At 43.3% G+C, this 19,168-nt stretch overlaps 1 protein-coding gene across 2 annotated transcripts in view; it reads left to right on the top strand.

Moving 5' to 3' along the window:
• Window positions 1-18,891, top strand: part of COL5A3 (collagen type V alpha 3 chain) — a 125,740-nt gene extending 106,849 nt beyond the window's left edge. The window contains exons 54-67 of one of the 2 annotated variants that reach the window (XM_063293983.1): window positions 4,463-4,516; window positions 6,779-6,832; window positions 7,471-7,578; window positions 9,541-9,594; window positions 10,441-10,494; window positions 12,730-12,837; window positions 12,967-13,020; window positions 13,391-13,426; window positions 14,280-14,333; window positions 15,298-15,556; window positions 15,771-15,883; window positions 16,035-16,103; window positions 16,494-16,730; window positions 17,279-18,891. In XM_063293983.1, coding sequence (XP_063150053.1) covers window positions 4,463-4,516; window positions 6,779-6,832; window positions 7,471-7,578; window positions 9,541-9,594; window positions 10,441-10,494; window positions 12,730-12,837; window positions 12,967-13,020; window positions 13,391-13,426; window positions 14,280-14,333; window positions 15,298-15,556; window positions 15,771-15,883; window positions 16,035-16,103; window positions 16,494-16,730; window positions 17,279-17,425 — 1,401 coding nt within the window. In that variant the 3' untranslated portion in view covers window positions 17,426-18,891. Of the gene's footprint in view, window positions 1-4,462; window positions 4,517-6,778; window positions 6,833-7,470; window positions 7,579-9,540; window positions 9,595-10,440; window positions 10,495-12,729; window positions 12,838-12,966; window positions 13,021-13,390; window positions 13,427-14,279; window positions 14,334-15,297; window positions 15,557-15,770; window positions 15,884-16,034; window positions 16,104-16,493; window positions 16,731-17,278 lie in introns of those variants that run through there. The other variant, XM_063293985.1, reaches the window with a different exon arrangement.
• Window positions 18,892-19,168: the final 277 nt, after the last annotated feature.

The following is a 19,168-nucleotide window of genomic DNA, read 5'->3' on the forward strand; positions in this document are numbered from 1 at the left end:
GGTTAGTTGGTTTGAGGCTAGGTTTCAGTGCGGGTTTGGGAGCGCTAGCTAGGGTTCGGTTGGAGAAGCAATCTGCCGTTTTGTGCCCCATTTTTCCGCACCTCCCGCAGGGCCCGCGAGTAAACCTCTTCTTTTGATATGTGGAGCCGGCCGGCCCCATGTGTGGCGCGGGTATGTTTGGGCTGGTGTTGGTTTTGTCTTCTGTCGTCGCCATTAGGAAGGTGCGGTGCGCATGTTCCGCTCTCCCCGCGAGGTGGATCCAGCCTTGCAGGGTCTCCGGGTCGTCCCGGTAGAGAGCCCATTGGAGTACCTCGCGGTTGAGGCCCCTTTTGAACATTTCTAGCAGGGTGGTCTCGGACCAGTCGTTGACCTTCCCTGCGAGGGCTTTAAATTCGAGGGCGTAGTCCAGGACAGTTCGTGCGCCCTGTTTGAGGCTTTGGAGTGCGCTTTTAGCCCTCTCTTTGGCTAGCGGGTCTTCAAAGTAGTGCTTCATCGCGGTGATGAAGGCATGGAAGTCAGAGAGGGCGGGGGAGTTGGACTCGTACATTTGGACGTACCAGTCCGCCGCCCTGTCTTGTAGTTTGATCGCCACGGCTGCGATCTTGTCCGCTTCTGAGTTAAAGGAGTGTCCGTGCCGCCCCATGAACTCCCTGGCGTTTGTGATGAAGAACGACAGTTTCGCGGGGTTCCCGTCGAAGAAAATGGGGAAGTCCTTTGGGGCCCGGGTGTTCGGTGAGTCCCCTCTTCTCGCTTCCCGATCCATGGCGTCGTCCACCTGGGGCGCTTGCTGGTTAGCATTGGGCCTATGGGGGTGCTCAGGCCCGCTCGGGGTTTGGATCGGGGTGTGTACCTGCACGGGGACGTAGTTGTGAGGTATGGGGGACATCAGCGACTGCAGTGTGGTCCCGAGGTCCCTTAGTTGGGCCTCCATGGCCGCGAGTCTGGCTTGCGTTTCTCGGTCCGAGATCCGCGCCGCAGCTGTGGCCGGACCTGTCGGCGTTTCTGGACGGTTGAGCCACCGGTGGGGTTCAGGCGTTCCCTTCCGCTGGTCAGCTTCCTCGGTTCGGAAGTGATTCGGCTGGTTTGCCTCTCCGTCCTCCGCCGTCCTTGCTGCAGTTGGGCTGAAGCTCCACGCCTGTGGCTGGGGTGCGATGTGGGGCGGGGAGGTTTCCGCGGGTCCCGGGAGGTATGTTGCTCCCTCCCGTGGCCGGGACGCCTCCGCCTCCGCCTCCCTCCGGGGTTGGAGCTGAGGCTCAGGGTGGGCCGGGAGGGTGTCCGTGGCTCCTGGGGTCCGCGTTGTCTCTGGCCTCGGTCAGTCCTCCTCCTCTTCTCGCCGTGCGGCTCGGCCGCATCGCCCTCCGCTCGTGTTCTTCTCGCCGTCTGTTCCTCCCGCGGCTCGTTGGCGTCCGGTGGGGCTTGGCGAGGCTGAGTTTATGACTCTCAGCTTTATGTCATGCGCTGCCTACCGCTGAGTAAAACACAGACACTGTTTCAGGGGAATCAGGTTCAGGTTTATTTCAGCGTAGTGCTGGATCAGAAAAAGCTGAGAGTGAAGGGAGCGCGCCGGTGCGGGGTTTAAATACCCCGCGCCGGTCAGCGCCCCCTCACTTTGGGTTGCGTCACCCCCCCTTTGTCCTGCATGCTTCTGTGCCGGTAGGTGAAGGGTTGCGGGGCCCCTGCTGGTGCCCCGGGATTGCCCATAATCTGTTTCTTCCTTCGGCCGGTGATTGCTGTCAGCTGGGCGATCTCCGTTGCGCTTTGCTGACAGCTTCAGGTGTGCCTCGTGATCCGCCCTGTCTTTGTCTTTCCTTCTTCCTCTTTTGTGTCTTGATGGCTGAATCATCCGGCCGGGGTCTGTGTCTGTTGTTGTGCGAGCTTTGCTTATCTTAAGTCCCTTCCTCTGCTTCCTAGGTATTGTCATGTGTGCCGTTGTGCTGATGTCTTCAGCTCAACGGCACTCATGACAAGGTTGTTCAGAAATGCAAGGATGTGGGAAAGTTTACTGCACATTTGTTGGCATAGAGGAAGTGTATGATGACATAAAAAGATCTGAATTATGAAACATGTTGTATGAATATGGAATTGAAAGCAATAAGGATGGTTTATGGTAGTAAAACATGCATGAGAATTAATAGGATGCTTAGCTAATCATTTGAGCAGAGAAAGATTAGGATATATGATGTGCCCTTGGTTGTTTAGCATATTTATGGATAAATGAATAAGGAATGCTTGCAGTAATCTTAGAAATGTGTTGGCTGAGGGTGGGAATGTGTGTGTAGTTTTGTATGCAAAGAATGCCATGTGATCATCTGATAACGCAAATGATTTGCACTGAATGGTAGATAAATTGTATGATGCAATAAGGAGTATCAATCTAAAAATTAAATTTTCAGGCCAAGGTGGTTGTATTTCTCAGGGAAAAGGCAGCAAAACATTGCAAGTTTTTCATAAATCATGGAAACATGGTGAAGGGAGATGAATTTATGTATCTTGAAGGTGAAATATTCATTAAAAATGGCAAAATGGATGGAGAAATGTTCAGATGTTAAGAAAGGTAATGGGTAGCATGTGATCTGTTGTGAGGAATATTTCTTTGTCAAAAGAAGTGAAAATGTTTTTAAGGCCCTGCTTCTATCCACTTTGATATATGGAAGAGAGAGTTGGGAATGTCAGAAGAAACATAAAACTAAGAATGCTGGGGGGAAGAAGTTTGTGTGGTAAGACAGGAAAGAAGAGAGAGGGTCAAGAACGAATGAGTGCTCGATGAATGTGGATTGAATACAAAAGTAGGTGATTGATATGAGAGAAGTACACTGAGGTGTTCTGATTATGTAGGGAAAATCAGTGAGGACTGAATTGCAAACTGATATATATAGAGTGAATGGGTTGAGAGAAAGAGAAAGACTGAGTTGAATGGAGTTGACAAGATCCTCAAAAACAGAGACAACAAAAGTAATGGATGTAGTGAATGTGAGTGTGGTTGAAACAACAGTTTGCAAGAACAGAAGAGTAGGGAAAGGCATAGAGAATTTATTTGTTTGTTTTCTATCCTGCCTTTTTTATTTTTATCAATAACTGAAGGTGGGGAACATACCTAATACTCCTTCCTCCTCCTATTTTCCCCACAACAACCACCCTGTGAGGTGAGTTGGGCTGAGGGAGAGTGATTGGCCCAAAGTCACCCAGCTGGCTTTCATGCCTAAGGCGGGACTAGAACTCTCAGTCGCCTAGTTTCTAGGTGTGGTGAATTAGATTTAGCTTTATTTCCTTTTCTTTCGTTCTTATTTCATATCTTTAGTTTAGTTTCCTTTCTATTTCTTACTCCTTTTCTGTGCTTTGCATGTCACTGATCATCCTGAAAGTGAATAGTGGGTTGGGTACCTATGTACAGATGTAAGTCCACTTTCTCCAGAGCATGCATGATTTTATATACCTTGATCATATCTTCCCCACCATCTTTTTTTTTTGCCAGACTAAATAATCCTCAAATTATACTGTTTTCTCATAGGGAAGGTATGACACACAGACACACACACATTTTGATTGCTTTCTTCTGTATTTTTTTCAGCTCTATTATATAATTTTTTCAAAACTGGTGACCAGAATGATATATTATTCCAGATTTTGATGTACAGATAAGGACATTACAGTACTGGCAGTTTTATTTTCCATTCCTTTTCTAAAGTCCCCTACCACACACTGTTGTCATCTTCATTGATTCTCAACTCTTTTTCCTGGTTAGTTGCAGACAGCTCAAATCCCATCCTTATATATACGATGTGAATCCACATGTTCAGTATATATCCAAATTGGGTTGGTTATTTTGTTTCCTCCCCAAGTTTACCATTTTTAAATTTGTAAGGTGGGATTTGGGAGCCAGGCAGCCTTCTAAATTTAGTAAAATAAATAAATAAAATCTGAGAATTGAAATTCTCTAAAGGAGACAATAAGGAAATCTGAATAAATTTTCAACATTATGCTAACTGAAATTTCCAGGATTTGGAGGCAGATCAGGGGAAATTATGATAAATCAATATTGTGTGTGGGGTGGGGGGGTATGTACATTACTGCTATTACTGAGATGAATAATATGGAAAACCTAAAATGAAAACAGTTGAAAGCATTAAAAATGCTAAAAGCATTTTGATGTGAGAATATTGCACACTCTACAGTTGTCACTTAAAGTATTAATGCTGGTATATTCCTAAAGGTCACTTCCATTGCTCCAAATAATGACTGTCACAAGTAGAAAGCCGTTCACATGTAGTGGGATATTTATATACAGTAGGAATCTTATATTGATCCACTCAGGTATAACTTAGTACCACTGAACTCAGGGCCATTTTTTTCTGGCTTGACATGTATGGGATCAGGAGAATTTCTCTGCACACTACCGCACATGAGTTCCCAAATGATGTCCTTAGAAATAATACTATTTGTTTTATTTTTCTATTTTGTTTAGGGGCCCCCTGGAGCTTTTGGGGAACCAGGTCCTCCTGGGCCACCAGGGAAGAGGGTAAGTTGGGACTATCATCCCTGAAGACAAATAGGAAGGATGCCCAAGAAGCTTCAAGTCCTCAATTACCTTGTAATGTATAGTACTTTGGAAAAATCTCCATTAGTGACCTTGGGCCAGTCTCAGCCCCAAGAGGCAGGCAAGGGCAAACCACTTCCGAAATCTAGCCAAGACAGCTGCAGGGACTTGTCTAGGCAGTTGGCAGGAGTCAACACTGACTTGAAGGCAGTAAATAAATAACTAAATAAATGTAGGCTGTTAGTTTTTCAGTTCTTTTTTTAAATAACCAATGTACTGCTAGCTTTCTCTTTTTCAGAGGAAACCTGTGAAATGACATGCAGTTTCAACTAAACGTTTCACCTTGCACATCAATATCTGGGTTCCTTGTACAACAGCTGCTTGCACAGCTGGCTTATGCAGCCCATCTAAAGAGCTATCTCAAGCAAATGGGTGTTGCTTTAGAAATACCTTAGAAAAGGTGGTTCAGATCATGCAACAGTACATCCATGGCATCTGTCTATGACTCTTTAAAGCAACCACATCTTTTCTTGGGATCCCTTAGTTGCCCGCTGATGCCCAATCCTGGAAAATGATACGGCTGCATAAGGAGTTGCAGGGAGATACTATGTTTGTAATCCCTTGTATGGAATGGAATCTGAAGTATTGCACGGCCCAAATCTCAGGTCCATGACAAGAGAAGGGAATGACATAGGCAGTCTTTGTGACCAAATAGTTTTTTGTAATATACTGCAACCAGCAAAATTAGGTCATACAATTTCGGGATATTTAGTGCAGTTTCATTTTTTTTTTTGAATAGCATAAATGATCCATGTTGTTAACTTCTTCATTTCTTCGAACACATGCTTTTTTTTTCTGCTATAGAAGATTAGTGTACATCAGTATAAATTCTTATTAACTACTTTCTTGATGGGCTATAAAGCAGCTAAAGGAAAATTGGGCATAGATTAAAGATGTGATATTTCTGGCACAAGAGCCCCCTTAGCCAAAAGATGGTAATTTGATATGTGTAAAAAAAATGAGGAAATGTCCATTCAAGAAAGCCTGCACTTAGATAATTATGTAATAAAGGATAACATCAAGGTAATTTGCAAAAGCAAAACAAAATGAACTTTTTGGGGAATTCATGTTGAAAACACACTTTATGAGAAGTTTATACAAAAGCTCCTTACATTAGAAAAAGTCATGAAAGAAAATGTTTGCAAGATCCTTTTTTAAGGGATTAAAAAAAAACTGCCAGAAAAAATGATGTACCTGAATACAGCCCTATGATGCAGCCAGTAAAACAGAATGCTTCCCACAGATGCTTCCAGGGAATCAAGAATTCTGTTTGGTCAGGCTCCTTCCCAGCCCTACTCTCTCATCTACGAATGGAAAACATTTCTTGTAAACAAGCTGAACCAATATTAAAATGCATCTAAGGCCTTTAGAGGAAATCATGCACTTGCAATTTCATATCAGAAACTCAACTGAAAATAGATGTAATCTTCTCTCCTTGAGCAGAAATTCCAGAATCAAGGACATTCTAGAATCAAGGACACCCCCCAATTTAGCTTCTTCTGGTACTGGTCCTTCTGATAAAGAACAGTGGCTTTGGGCAGGCTGACTTTATAATTTTAGGTTAGATTAGTTTAGATTCCAAAGTATGGTATATAATTTGCAATTGTATATATGCCATGTTAGGTGAAATTGAAAATATGCAGCTTTTCTTTCTTGCCCCTGCTATAAAATAAAGGTTTTGTTTCTGAGCTGTTGAAATGAAAAGAATCCTTGAAAAAAATTACACTGATGTCCTGCTTACAAAGAAGGTTGAGGTTGACTTCGAAAATCATAGTTCTTTCATTGGCTTTGCTTAAAGTTAAGCAAATGTATAGGAATTCTCATCTCTTTAATTGTCTGAATAATGTACAATATTCATACCAACACATGTGCTTTTGGAAGATTTTTGAGATCTCTGATTTCTGTGTTGCTGTTGATTATATCCATGGACCAGTTCCATGGCTCCTCTAAAGATTTGTATGCTGTCCATTTTATTATGTGTGATTTGCCTGATCGTTTTTTAATCGATAACAAGTTGTTTAATTTTTGTATGGGCTTATGGTCAGAACAAAATTGTACATGTTTATTTAATAAGATTGTGGGTGTGCAAAGAACTAAGTTGTTCTCTAGAAGAAGGGCAGAAATGTGAAACCACAAGAACTTAATCCAAGTGATTTATGCAGTGACTCTGTTTCTCTATTCCAGGGACCTGTTGGGCCAGCTGGCCGTGAAGGTCGACAGGGTGAGAAAGGGACCAAGGTGATAGAAACCAAGCTAATTTTATTCTGGTGTCCAATAGAGGAGTACTAGTCTCTCTCTTGTTTTGTTTGTTTTTCTTCCACCTATTGCAGCATCAGTGTTCTCTGCAGGGCTGGGCCTAGGTGTGGCAAATATCTCAGACAGAAGATTCTGAAAAGTAGCAGTGGCATTTCTGTGATGGAAGACAGATCTATATATGTTACAACGGTGTTTCTCAACCATAGCAACTTTAAGACGTGTGGACTTCAACTCCCAGAATCTGGGAATTGAAGTCCACACACCTTAAAGTTGCTAAAGTTGAGAGACATTGTGTTACAACATCTGCCATATAGACCCTCAAGTGCATTGGAGGAAGTAAATTCAACTGTCAGTCTAATTCATTTCTGTGTATGGTATGCATAGGAGATGGGCTTGTTGTTCTTGATTTTAGACAACAAAACATCTTGAGATAATCCTATACAACAAGTCATTCTACAATAGCCATCTCTATCCTTCACCTCAAAAAGCAAAATGAATCAAATTAACTTAAGCCATCTGCTCCATTAAAATATTGCATAACCACCAGACTACCTTGAAATAATTAAATATCTCTATTACAAATGGATGTCTTTCCTCTCTGTCTTTCTTTCTGCCCTTAGGGTGAGCCTGGCACAGAAGGTCCCCCAGGGAAGATGGGACCTGTGGGTCCACAGGGATCTCCAGGTCAACCTGGTTCAGAAGGTCTGCGTGGAATTCCTGGTGCAGCAGTAAGTACCTTCACCTTTTGGCAAATGGTTGACAAGAGGGATGAAGGAGAATAGACTGCAACTTAATGTTATATCGTGTTGCATGAAGAAAAGTGCAAATATTAGCAATAAAGTTCTAAGGCAGAAAATCAAGTTTCTTTACAAGTGTGAAAGGAGTTTGAGGAGAAGGTGAGTATTTGTTCTTCAGTTAAAAATAAAGGACCAGAAGCAATGAACTTTGAATTACTGGCAGGTGGCTTTAGTTGAAAAATTAGAAAATGTCTTTCTAATGCTAGAAGACCTGGGCAAGGAAAAGCAAAGTTGGAAAGGTGGTGGAAAAATATCCTATTCCTTGGAACAAACTCAGTTTTAAGGAGTAAATGGACTAACTCCAGGGTCATTTATTAGATCCCGTTCAGATGAGTGACTGTAGTTCAAAGAGCTTTTGGTGCATCAGTAGGGAGCCACACAGCATTTTAAAGCTGTTCACGTTGTCAGCTGAGGGAAATGAAGCGGTGAAGATGTCAAAGAAAGCTCCAGCTGAATATGGATCTTCCTTAGATGCACACACACTGTTCCTTTAGTTTATAGCCCATTTATTTTTATTTGTCTTAGTGAGGGATGATTGAAGAATTTCCTCTTAGCAAGTTCTGATCCAGCTTTACAGTACATCAGCTCTTAGGCTAGAGCATGGCTAAAACCTTCAAATAATTAATTGCTTGTTTATTTGTTTATTTATTTTAAAAGAAAAGAAGAGAGAAAAAGACAAATACATAGAAATCATAAAGTACAGATGTTACATGGCAAAGTTTGCAGAGTAGATAAAGATAAAAGTAAAAGACGATACAAGCTATTCAGCTGAAAGAAACACCTCACTTTTATCCTTATATGTCAACTTGGATTAAAACAAATATGAAGATAGTTTCACAACCATTTTAACATTTCAACACTTTCAAAACTGTTATATTTAACTATTACTGAAACCCAAATTTAGATTAGCTGAGGCCTATATCATAAAAATAAACAATTATAGTAAAATTGTTCAGAATCCTTATTTTAAGAGAACCCAAACCTCAGATGTAGTGGCAAGCCATGAGAGCCCATTTGGCCTAGTGGATAAGGCACCGGGCTAGAAACTGGGAGGCTGAGAGTTCTAGTCCCGCCTCAGGCACGAAAGCCAGCTGGGTGACCTTGGGCCAGTCCCTCTCTCTCAGCCCATCTCACCTCACAGGGTAGTCGTTGTGGGGAAAATAGGAGGAGGAAAGAGTATTAGGTATTTTGCCACCTTGAGTTATTTATAAAAATAATAAAGGCAAAATTTAAAAATAATTAGAAAAAAAGCCATGTACAGAATTGTACTCCATAAAGAGTTTCCAAGTTAAATGGAAATTAACATCAGACTTGTTTCTGGAAGATAGTTAATGTATTTTAGACTGTTATGTATTCCCATGAAAGCCAGTTTGGTGTAGTGGTTAAGGCATCAGGCGAGAAACTGGGAGACCGAGAGTTCTAGTCCCACCTTAGGCATGAAGCCAGCTGGGTGACCTTGGGCCACTTTCTCTCTCTCTCAGCCCTAGGAAGGAGGCAAGGGAAAACCACTTCTGAATCTTGCCAAGAAAACTGCAGGGAGTGGTCCAGGCAGTCTCTGAGAATCAGACATGATTGAACAGATTAAAAAAACCCCACCATACTCCCATAGTTGAAGCTGTCATTTCTAAAGGAATTAAATATGATTTCCAGTAAAAAGCATAAAGTATCCTGGTGACAATTATCATATATAAAACCAACTCAATAACCAGTAGAAAAGTGGTTTTGGGAAGCCACTTCAAGCTTACCTCCTCAAAGTTTTGCACAGGTATAGAACAAAGCCTTTTTCACAAGGAGGAAATGATGTAGTGTACGTGGGACCTTGCACAGATTTACTTTGTAGCTCCCAAACCTTTTCATTCTTGTCGCTAATGTTGCAATTTCTTTCTCCTCTAGGGTGAACCTGGTCTACTGGGAGCTCCAGGACAGGCAGGGCCCCCAGGTCCCATGGTGAGCAGAAAGAAATGGCCTCTGCACAATAGCTGTTCTTGTTCTGAGACTCTTATCAGTTAACAGTGCTGAGTCCCCATCACTTTCCCCTTTCCACCCAACTTAGGGTAGCCTTACATGGGTATTGGGGGGGAGCAATGTTAGGAGCATGTTCCAGCAACAAAAAACAAAGCAGTCCAGCAGTAAAGTAGGCTTTCCAAATTATTTTTCAAAGAAAAGAAGTGAGGGAAGCAGCTGCTTATTCTGACTCATTGAGCAGTTATTACACCAAAGTGCATGGTTGATTAAGGCTCAATTCACACAGGGATTGCTAGTTATGAGTTTAATGAACTAGCCAAGATTACATTATAAAATGATGCCATATCAAACAATAGATGTGGATGGACTTATATGAAGGAACCAGTTGTCAGGCTCAGCAAAATAAGGGAGGCCAAATGAGCAACAGTCCTACTCTTTTGGCATCTCTGGATGGTGGCCTGCTATTGACTCCAACTCTAAATGGCCTTTTACTGCAAGAGTGCTCAGTTCCTGTTGACCTAAGGGCCATATCCAGCCTTGTCCAGCATATTGCAAGCCATACTCGAAAAGTGGATGGGGCCATTACTCATCTGGGGTGGGGAAGATTTAGGGATACTAAAGAATGAAATGAATGCCTAGGCCTCTGCAAAGCACACATGTAGTCCTTTAAACTTCCCCAAACTCCCCAAATATAAAAAAAAGACCCAAATGCTGAAAATGTTGGGTCCACTTACGCTGGAAGGCCTCACGAGATGCTGGTAGACTATGAGGCTTCCAGAGGGTGTTTGCTGAACTCCAGTCTTAATGGAGCTGTTCTCCTCTTTATAGGGTCCTACTGGGCTCCCTGGTCTCAAGGGTGATCCTGGCTACAAGGGAGAGAAGGTAAATACAGGTAGACAAATCCTACCTGGGTAAACAATAAAAGTCCTTACAGTCTCCAAACTGAATCATCTCTTGTCCTAGAAAGGGTTCTTTTTTCAGCAACTGCCTTGTTAAATCTTGAACCTTCCTCTTCAATTGCTGTAACTGTTAGATGGGGCCTTGCATAATTTGTGACCCAGGGAGCTGATGAACCTTAGAGAGATGCTCAACAAGAATTTTATATTTGCCTCCCTGCCCAGAACTGCTGTAATTCAGCTAGGTTAAAGAGGAGATGGTTAAGCATCTGGTGGTGTTCAGTGCTACATCTATTTGCAGGGAGGGGTGGGGGGAGCTCACCAACTGTCAGGCAGGATTGCTTTAGGATGTTGTTAACTCACACAAGACCAACAGAGCAATGCACTATTGGAGAAGGGAGAATCTCGGCTCAAGTTATTTTTTTTTAAGAAAAGCTTGTGAATGGATCATATGAAAAGAGAGCAAGACAGTATTAAGCAGGGGTAGATAACATCTGAGGATCAGAACTCAACTTCTAGATCTTCCAAAGGGCCACAAGAGGTCATTCTAGTATTGATATCACTAGAAGGGGAAGGGGCATTGTTTGCCTTTTTTTTTTTGGCAGGGGGGAGATCAAAGGATGGGAAAGGGAAAAGGAGGCCTTTGGGATGCAAACTGCTCCCATTTCTATCCTTAAAGCCACTCAGAAATCCTAGGAAACAGCCCAACATCATCATTTTCAGAATGATTGTGACTATTTTTGAGGTTTTTTGAGGGGGGGTTGAAAACAGGAGCAGTGACCTCCAACTCCCATTTCCATCTTTAATTTTAATAGAAAGCAAAAAAAAAAAAAAATCAAACTGCCAAAGTTTGCCCATTTGGTACTGAATTTTGGCATGGAGTGCTAGGGAGTGCCATTGTGCTTCTCTAGGGTCCTAGCTGCCCTACAGTAATACAGAGCACATTACAAAGCTTTGCCCTCTGTGATCTGGTTTCAGATACTGTATTAAGCAAAGATGTGGGCTTCCTGTCTGTCTACTGAATACTGGTTGGCTCTGTTCTCATGACATGCTTAACTGGAGCAACATGGTGTGTATATAGTTGTGTGAACACAGTCTGTAGGGGGTGGATGGGTAGAGGTCAGTTGTAGCCCCAAACCACCTAAACTCCTCTTGTTCAGCTGTATTGTTCAAACAAGGTAAGATAGTTGATGGAAGCCCATCTCCTCATCTAGGTTAACTGAGACATTAGCAATTGTGCATTGCTGTCACCCAGGGGTAGATCTTTATTTTTTATTTATTTTATTTATTCAATTTGTCCCCCTGCATATCCTCCCATCGGGGGACTTTATCCAGGGAGTGACTGACTCAGCAGCCTATTAGTCCCAGACTGGTCGTATGGTTGTAGAGGGTTAATTTTAATCTGAAATGGACCTGAAGTTGCTTTGGATTAAGCTAACATCCCCCAGCCAACTACATTGAGCAAACTCAGAATAAAAGCTTAAGGAAGTGTTAACCTGCTTTTCCTGCTTCTTTGCTTAGAAGCAAATACCCAGAATGATCTTGCAAAAATAGGACTGCTCTGGGTCTTCTTGTCTGTCTGATTCTTCCCTTCCCTCAAGCAATGTTTTCCCCAAACAAAAATGCAGATCAGGAGAGACAGCTTCTGCCATGATGGCTGCTCCCTCTTTGATCATGGCATACCTGCCACTGGCTTACCAGGGTACATCGCTACCCAGCAGTAGCAGCAACCATGGATAGATTCATTGTACGAACACAGCCTGTATTTCACTTTGGAGAAAGGAAATTCTTTTTTTCTGGCTTGGGAGCAAGATTCAGTAGTATGTATGTATGTTGTGAATATGTAGGGGGGGGGGCTGTGCAGAACTTTAAAATGGCCTTTTGTTTTCACAAAGCTTTGATGAACCGACAGCGATGGTGTTCTCTTCATTGGACTACTTCAGTCCAATGAAGAGAAGCAGCTTCTCAGCAATGAAGTGGCTGCTTTGCTTGACAAAAGCCACTTCTCCTGAAGAGAAGCAGCAAACAACTGAGATAGATCAGCACTCCTTAATACTTCTAGTCAAAATAACAGTGCAGAGCCCCTTGTCTCTGTGATGTGAAGTGCCCCATACCTATTTCACATACCTTTTAATATACACTGGTTTCAAAGTTCTCTCCCAGCTCTGTCAGAGTGCTCCCTCGCTTTCTTTTTCCCTAAGCAGTTCCCTTTTCCTTCTAGGGTCATGCAGGACTCATTGGGTTGATTGGCCCCCCAGGTGAGATGGGTGAGAAAGGTGACCAGGGACTGCCAGGGAACCAGGGAACACCAGGCACTAAGGGCGACCCTGTGAGTACATGGAAGCTGGTTAAGATGGAGAGGGGCGGGGAGCAAAGAAGTGAACAGGGCTCTTCACAGTCTGGCTGGGAAGAGCCCCCTAAAGCACACAATACTGACATTCTTTTTCCTCCTCCTTAGGGGGATATTGGACCTCTTGGTCCTCCAGGCCCACCTGGATCTCCTGGCCTCTCAGTAAGTATTTCATGCTAGATTCTAGGTAGCTTCCAAAATAATTCCTCAAAAGATCCCCCTCAGTAATGCCCAAAGATATGGGCCTGTTGGTATCAGATCTTCTTCCCTGAGACTCTCCAACTTTTGTCTCCCTCCTCCATACCCTGCTCATTTTTCCTTTTGTGTGGCTGGGCCTCTCTCATCTGTTCTTCTCCAGTTACTGTATATAAAAGCATTTGCTTTTACAGCATTTCATCACTATCATTATTTCATCATTGCATATCGATACTTTCTGACATTGTATTCATTCCTTAGTTTCCTTGCATTTTGCCATCCTCTTCTTACATCCAGGAGCCCCTTTTGCCTGTTGATCCTTTCTGTCTTTCCGTAGGGCCCTCTGGGACAAAAAGGCAACAAAGGCTCTTTGGTAAGTCCCAATTGATACTGCAGGGCTCATGGAAGAGGAAGAGACTAAACCAGAGATGTCTATACATGGGTTGTTATTCTTATAGCTTTAATTTTTAATGCCTATATCAAAGGAACTTAAATTCTGGGTCAACAAGAGATGATAGCTGTAATCTAGAGGGAAACAAATGTACTGCAAATTGTACATTTGGTTGATATATGTGTTGTTGTTGTTATCATGGGGAGGGAAGTGCGCTTATCGGAGGCTCTGAATAGTGCTTATCATGCTTAGCTCCTGACACCTATATACTAATGAAACTCTTGTGTCTGTTTGATACTTTGTAACCTTTAACTGGGTGAAACAGTGCATCATAGGACAATTTTTGAACCAAATGGGCTAACTTACAGAATATATTCAAAATCTGGGACCCATGACTCTCATGGAATTGAAATTTGGCAAATTTTATAAACATTTTATGACATAAAAATTACCATAAAACTTCATGACATAATACAAAATGTCATAAAACATTTCCTGTGGTCAATTCCTGAGGTTTGTCTGTGCTATGCAGTTCAAATTGGCTACATTTAAGGCAGAGACATCTCTGAATGTCTCCCTGAATTTTTAAGAACTTTTCCAGTACATTAGAAGCTCTGCCATTGCTGAAGGCATTGAGGAATCTGGTAAGGAAATATCTCTGAAACAATGACCCAACAGGTCACGGGTTATCTGGTTAGTGACTAAAGCAGAGTTGGGCTCTCCAGATATCGCTAAACTGCTATTCCCAGAAGCTTGAGACAACATGACAACATGACCAGTGGTAAAAAGGGAATTATGTGCATTGGTACCATGATCTTGGTCCCTCTTCCTGCAGGGGCCTATTGGACCAAAAGGTGATTCAGGACCACCAGGGCCACCAGGACCACCAGTAAGTGAATGATTTACTACAATGTCTACACAAAATTCACCTATATTCTTATATGGCTTTCTCTAGGATATGCACTTTGTATCTATATGCATTTTTCTAACCATCTTCTCCCATGGCATGCATGCTTAATGTATTTTCTCTTAATAATACATTTTAGGGTTATAAATGCATACAGAAATTCCCATATTGGGAGAGACGGATATTAAAATGCATACATTTTTGTGTACATTTCTAGCAGTGTAAACATTGGATGTGTCCATGTTTTTAACACGTTACAAAATTCAAAGAAATGCAAAAAATGAAAGGTTTGCTTTTAGTTTTGGCAGTATAAATTTAAAAGGTCTCCTTTGATTCAAGTTTGATTCCTGGCATCTTCTGGACGTGTACATTATAGCAGTTCAGAAATGGTTTTCTCTTCCTTTCGTCCATGAAGTTTTATAAATTCCGTGCCTGGCCTGAAGCCTTAGAATTCCCTGGTGATCTCCCATCCAAGTACTAATCAGGTTTGACCGTGTGTGTGTGTGTGTGTGCGCGCGCGCGCGCGTGTGTGCATGCTTTTGAGTCAATCTTGACTCTTGGTTGACTATAGGGACTTGTCCAGGCAATATTTGGCAACATTTTCAGAAGTGGTTTGCCATTGCCTGCTTCCTAGGGCAGAGAGGGAGTGACTGGCCAGAGGTCATCCAGCCGCTTTGTGCTTAAGGTGGGTCCAGAACTCACAGTGTCCCAGTTTCTAGCCTGATACCTTTAACCACTACATCAGACTGGCTCTCTTGACCTTCCTTAACTTTTCCAAATGCCAGTGTAAATTATTTTATAAGAGGCAAAGCATATTCCTTCTCTATCCCTACCAGTGAATGGAGGCAGACAGGCTTTTGGGAAGGATTTTCACTGGGCCACAACTTCCCACATCCTCCTCTATGTATTGCATCCTCCTTTCTGTTTTTCTTTTTCCTACATCTAGGGCCGCTCTGCTGAACTGCAGAATCCAATACCTCTGGGAAGTGGGCGCAAAAGCCGTCAAGACTGGGAAGTAGAAGAACAGGGGGATGCTCCAGGGGAAATGGATGCTGATCCTGATGCCGATGGACTGGCAGAAGTTCTGGCAGCCCTGAGCTCTCTACGTGATGAGGTAGAGCAATTGCGATGCCCGCTGGGCACTCTGGACAGTCCAGCCAGGGTCTGCAAGGAGCTTCAGTTTTGTCATGCTCATCTCAAAGATGGTGAGTTTGAGGGTGAAATTCCAAGCAGTGGGATAGGAATGGAATATGCTGTGCATCCTAATTCTGATAGCCAAAGGGATCTGTGTGTTGCTTTGGTAACTGGGGAATAGGGAGATTCTGCAAAACTTGTAACTTTTTGACTGTGAAGGGACCACTTCCTCATGGTCTCTCTAACCCTTTCTGCACTGACACACATCCCAATATTCTTCTTCAGGTGAATACTGGATTGATCCAAATCAAGGATGCAGTCGAGATGCCTTCAAAGTTTACTGCAACTTCACAGCTGGTGGAGAAACCTGCTTATTCCCTGACAAGAAATTTGAGGCTGTAAGTAGCTACAATTGACCACTAAAGGGATGGCCAGGAAAAAGATCAGAAGCTATGTAAATTGCCCTGGCACCTCAAACAGGTTACTTGGCTCAGGAACCCGAACTTAGAACCCTAAGCTGAGGAACAAATATGGAATCTATGCCTCTAGGTACGACTTGCCACCTGGAGCAGGGAGCAACCAGGAAGTTGGTTCAGCACCTTCAAAAGAGGCAAAAAGGTAACATTTTCCATTCTGTCAACCTTGCTTTTATCCCTAGAAGAAGTCTGGAAAGGGCATGCAGTACTATTTCCCATCTTCTGTTAATCAAGTCCATGGCCCAGTGCAGTATCAAGACCATATACAGGGCTAAGCCATCTTTCTTCAGCTTTGATTTATAACTGACTGGGTTCAGACAATACATCTAAACCATAAACCATTGTTTACAAAGTGCAATTGCTGGATTCACACCATGCTAAGCCAAAGCCAAATGGATCACAAAAAAACTTAGTGTGTAGTGTAAACGTAGCCACTCTGTATTTGTGAGAAGGTTGCAGTGTGGACTGGAAGAAACACAGTGCTTTTCTGTTAACTCACCAGTTGCCTACTTCTTCTGCTTTTTCTTCCCAGTTCTCCTATGTGGATGCAGATGGCAACCCTGTGCTGGTCACTCAACTCACTTTCCTACGCCTGCTGAGTGCCATTGCCCGGCAGAACTTCACTCTCTTCTGCCAAAACATGGCTGCTTGGTATGAGGCTGACTCCAGCAGCCACTTGAAGGCCCTGCATTTTCGGGCTTTCAATGATGTGGAGTTGATGCACAACAGCACAGAAGCTCCCATCCATGCCTTATATGATGGCTGCCAGGTGAGAGAGCATTCTTCCACCTTTTATATCTCTTATGACTATCCCAGTGCTGCTTGACATTCATCCCCACAACTTGAAATGGCTCTGTGGATTGCAAAGCACAGCGCTTATACCCAGACCTTAAAGGGAAGGTCTTGACTTGTGAGATCACCATCACATGATGGAACAATGGGCATTCCAAACTTAGCATGAAGGAAAATCATCTGCTCCAAAAACCCTTTCAGTGGCTTCTACTCTTCCCTTTCATTCTCATTTCTTTTCAGCATTTTCTAGCTCTCAGGTGAGCCATAACAAGGGAGGCATGTTAAAAGACCAGAATAAAATATTCCCCTCCATTCCACTCTGAGAAAAATACCCATGCTTTTCTGAATTTAGGACCATTGCCTGCTTGGTCCGTGTTTGCTAAACTGAGGCATGTTATGCTTTCTCAACCATTTTGGATCCTACTGCTTTCTTGAAGCCTCTGGTGGAACAGTTTCATGCCTTGAAGCAGCCATTATTTCACACCCCCAAGATTTTGCTTTTGAAATTATTTTCTCTACTTTCAGGTTCGCAAAGGCCAGGAGCGGACAGTTCTACAAGTAGTGACGCAACGTGTGGAGCATCTACCATTGGTTGATGTGGCTGTTCAGGATTTTGGAGATACCAACCAGAAGTTTGGCTTTGAGCTTGGGCCTGTCTGCTTCAGTGGCTGAGCCCTCCAGAGATGGACACTCCCTCTAGACCATGATGGACCACCTCTAGAAAAGAGAGAACTAAAAGCCCTTTCTCTCTGCACTGGTGGAGGCGGGGGGAGGGATGCAGGAATGGAGTCAGCCCTGCAAAGACCTGCCGTTGTATTTAACCTGATGACAGCCTCCTATTTATGCGGCCAAGGTCCCTCAGGGCTATGACTCTTGGGGAGTTGCACAGGGCTCAGACTGAGCCAGGGCCCTCTCTTTTTGCAGCTCCAATATTGGTGCTATTATGCCGTCTTAGTGAAGCACTGGACTGATTGGCCAGCTCTGGCCACCTGTAGCGATGGGGCAATGGAGACCCCATTCTACACTGTTGAACTCCACCCAGAAATGACACAGGGATGTCAAGATTATGCCTGAAGCATGTTGGGAACTGGAAATTCAGGAGCAATCCATTGGCACAGCCATCTACTATAAGGCATGGCAGTGGGCAAGGATGGAGAAAATGGAGAAGTAGAGTAATAGTTTTGGAACCAATGGGCAACCACAGAAAAAAATGATACTGATATAAAATTTAATAAGCATAGGATATCCATATTTTTTAAACTGTTTGTCTTGAATTCAACTCAACTGATAAGTGTCTTGACATGACAGTGGAAGGCAATTTGGGATAATCTGTATAGGACTGTTTCTTCTCATTCCTTCCAATTACCATGGAGATTAATTGACATATACTCTTCTCCAACAACCAAAAGCTATCTAGATACTATGCCTAGAGTCTGCATCCTCCTGGGAGAAAGAGTCACTACCCTCGGTTCCTGTCTTAGGATCAAGTGGTGCTTGTGTAGCAAGACGTACAAAGTCTTGCTGGTAGAAAAGAGAACTTGTCTCCCCCTCTTTATGCTCACCACAAGAATTTCACCATAGGCCCGTAAGCCCACTATCATCTTCGTGTTGGAAAGAGGAACCAGGAGCCATGCTCACTAGTCCCTCATCATCCTTATCTATTCTGTCCATGCTCAGCAGATTCCTAAAGGGCATCCTTCCCCAACCTAGAAACACTATTAGTCTTGGGAGGGAAAACTGGGTGGAAATTCTGAGACCTGCAGACTGAACATAGCTGGAAGGCGCTAGGTTGGGGAAGGCTGTTGTAAGGGATGGCTGGTGATTCTGAAATTCTTGTCTCTCTGTGGAGGAAAGATGGTATTGTAAAGCTTGATTCCCTGCTAGCCAGGAAGTCTAACCTGCTCCTTGTAGCCCAACAGCTCATACAAGGCTGGAGCTTGTACTTAGTGTTTTGCCTTCTGCACTGTGCCATGTTCACCATTTGCCACTGAATTTTCCTCACACTCTGGTGCTAAGTGCCCCTATTTTTATGCTTCCTTGTATCTCAGGCTGTGGCACAAACTGGGTATGTGTGTGTCCACACATGTATGATGGTTACTGTATTCACCTAACAACCTTCATTAAACCACAAAACGTGACTGCCCACCATTTCTGTATCAGCTGGATTGGAGAGACTACCTAAGCCAGGATTTTAGGGCCAGTGTCTGATAGGAGATGGCTGGGTTGAACTTTGGCTGTTCGGAATTTGGAAGTGCACCCCAAATGCCGTATGAGCACTGAAGGCTTCCTCTTGGTTTTTTTGGGCGGTAATAAGAATTCTGCCTGATTGTTAGACAACCGGTATGTTTCCTGCTGAAACAGAGGCAGCCTTAAGTGGAGTGAAGACTAATTGGGGAAGACATCAACTTGATAGTT

Source organism: Candoia aspera, chromosome 2, assembly GCF_035149785.1.
Source record: "Candoia aspera isolate rCanAsp1 chromosome 2, rCanAsp1.hap2, whole genome shotgun sequence".
Classification (NCBI taxonomy): Eukaryota; Metazoa; Chordata; class Lepidosauria; order Squamata; family Boidae; genus Candoia; species Candoia aspera.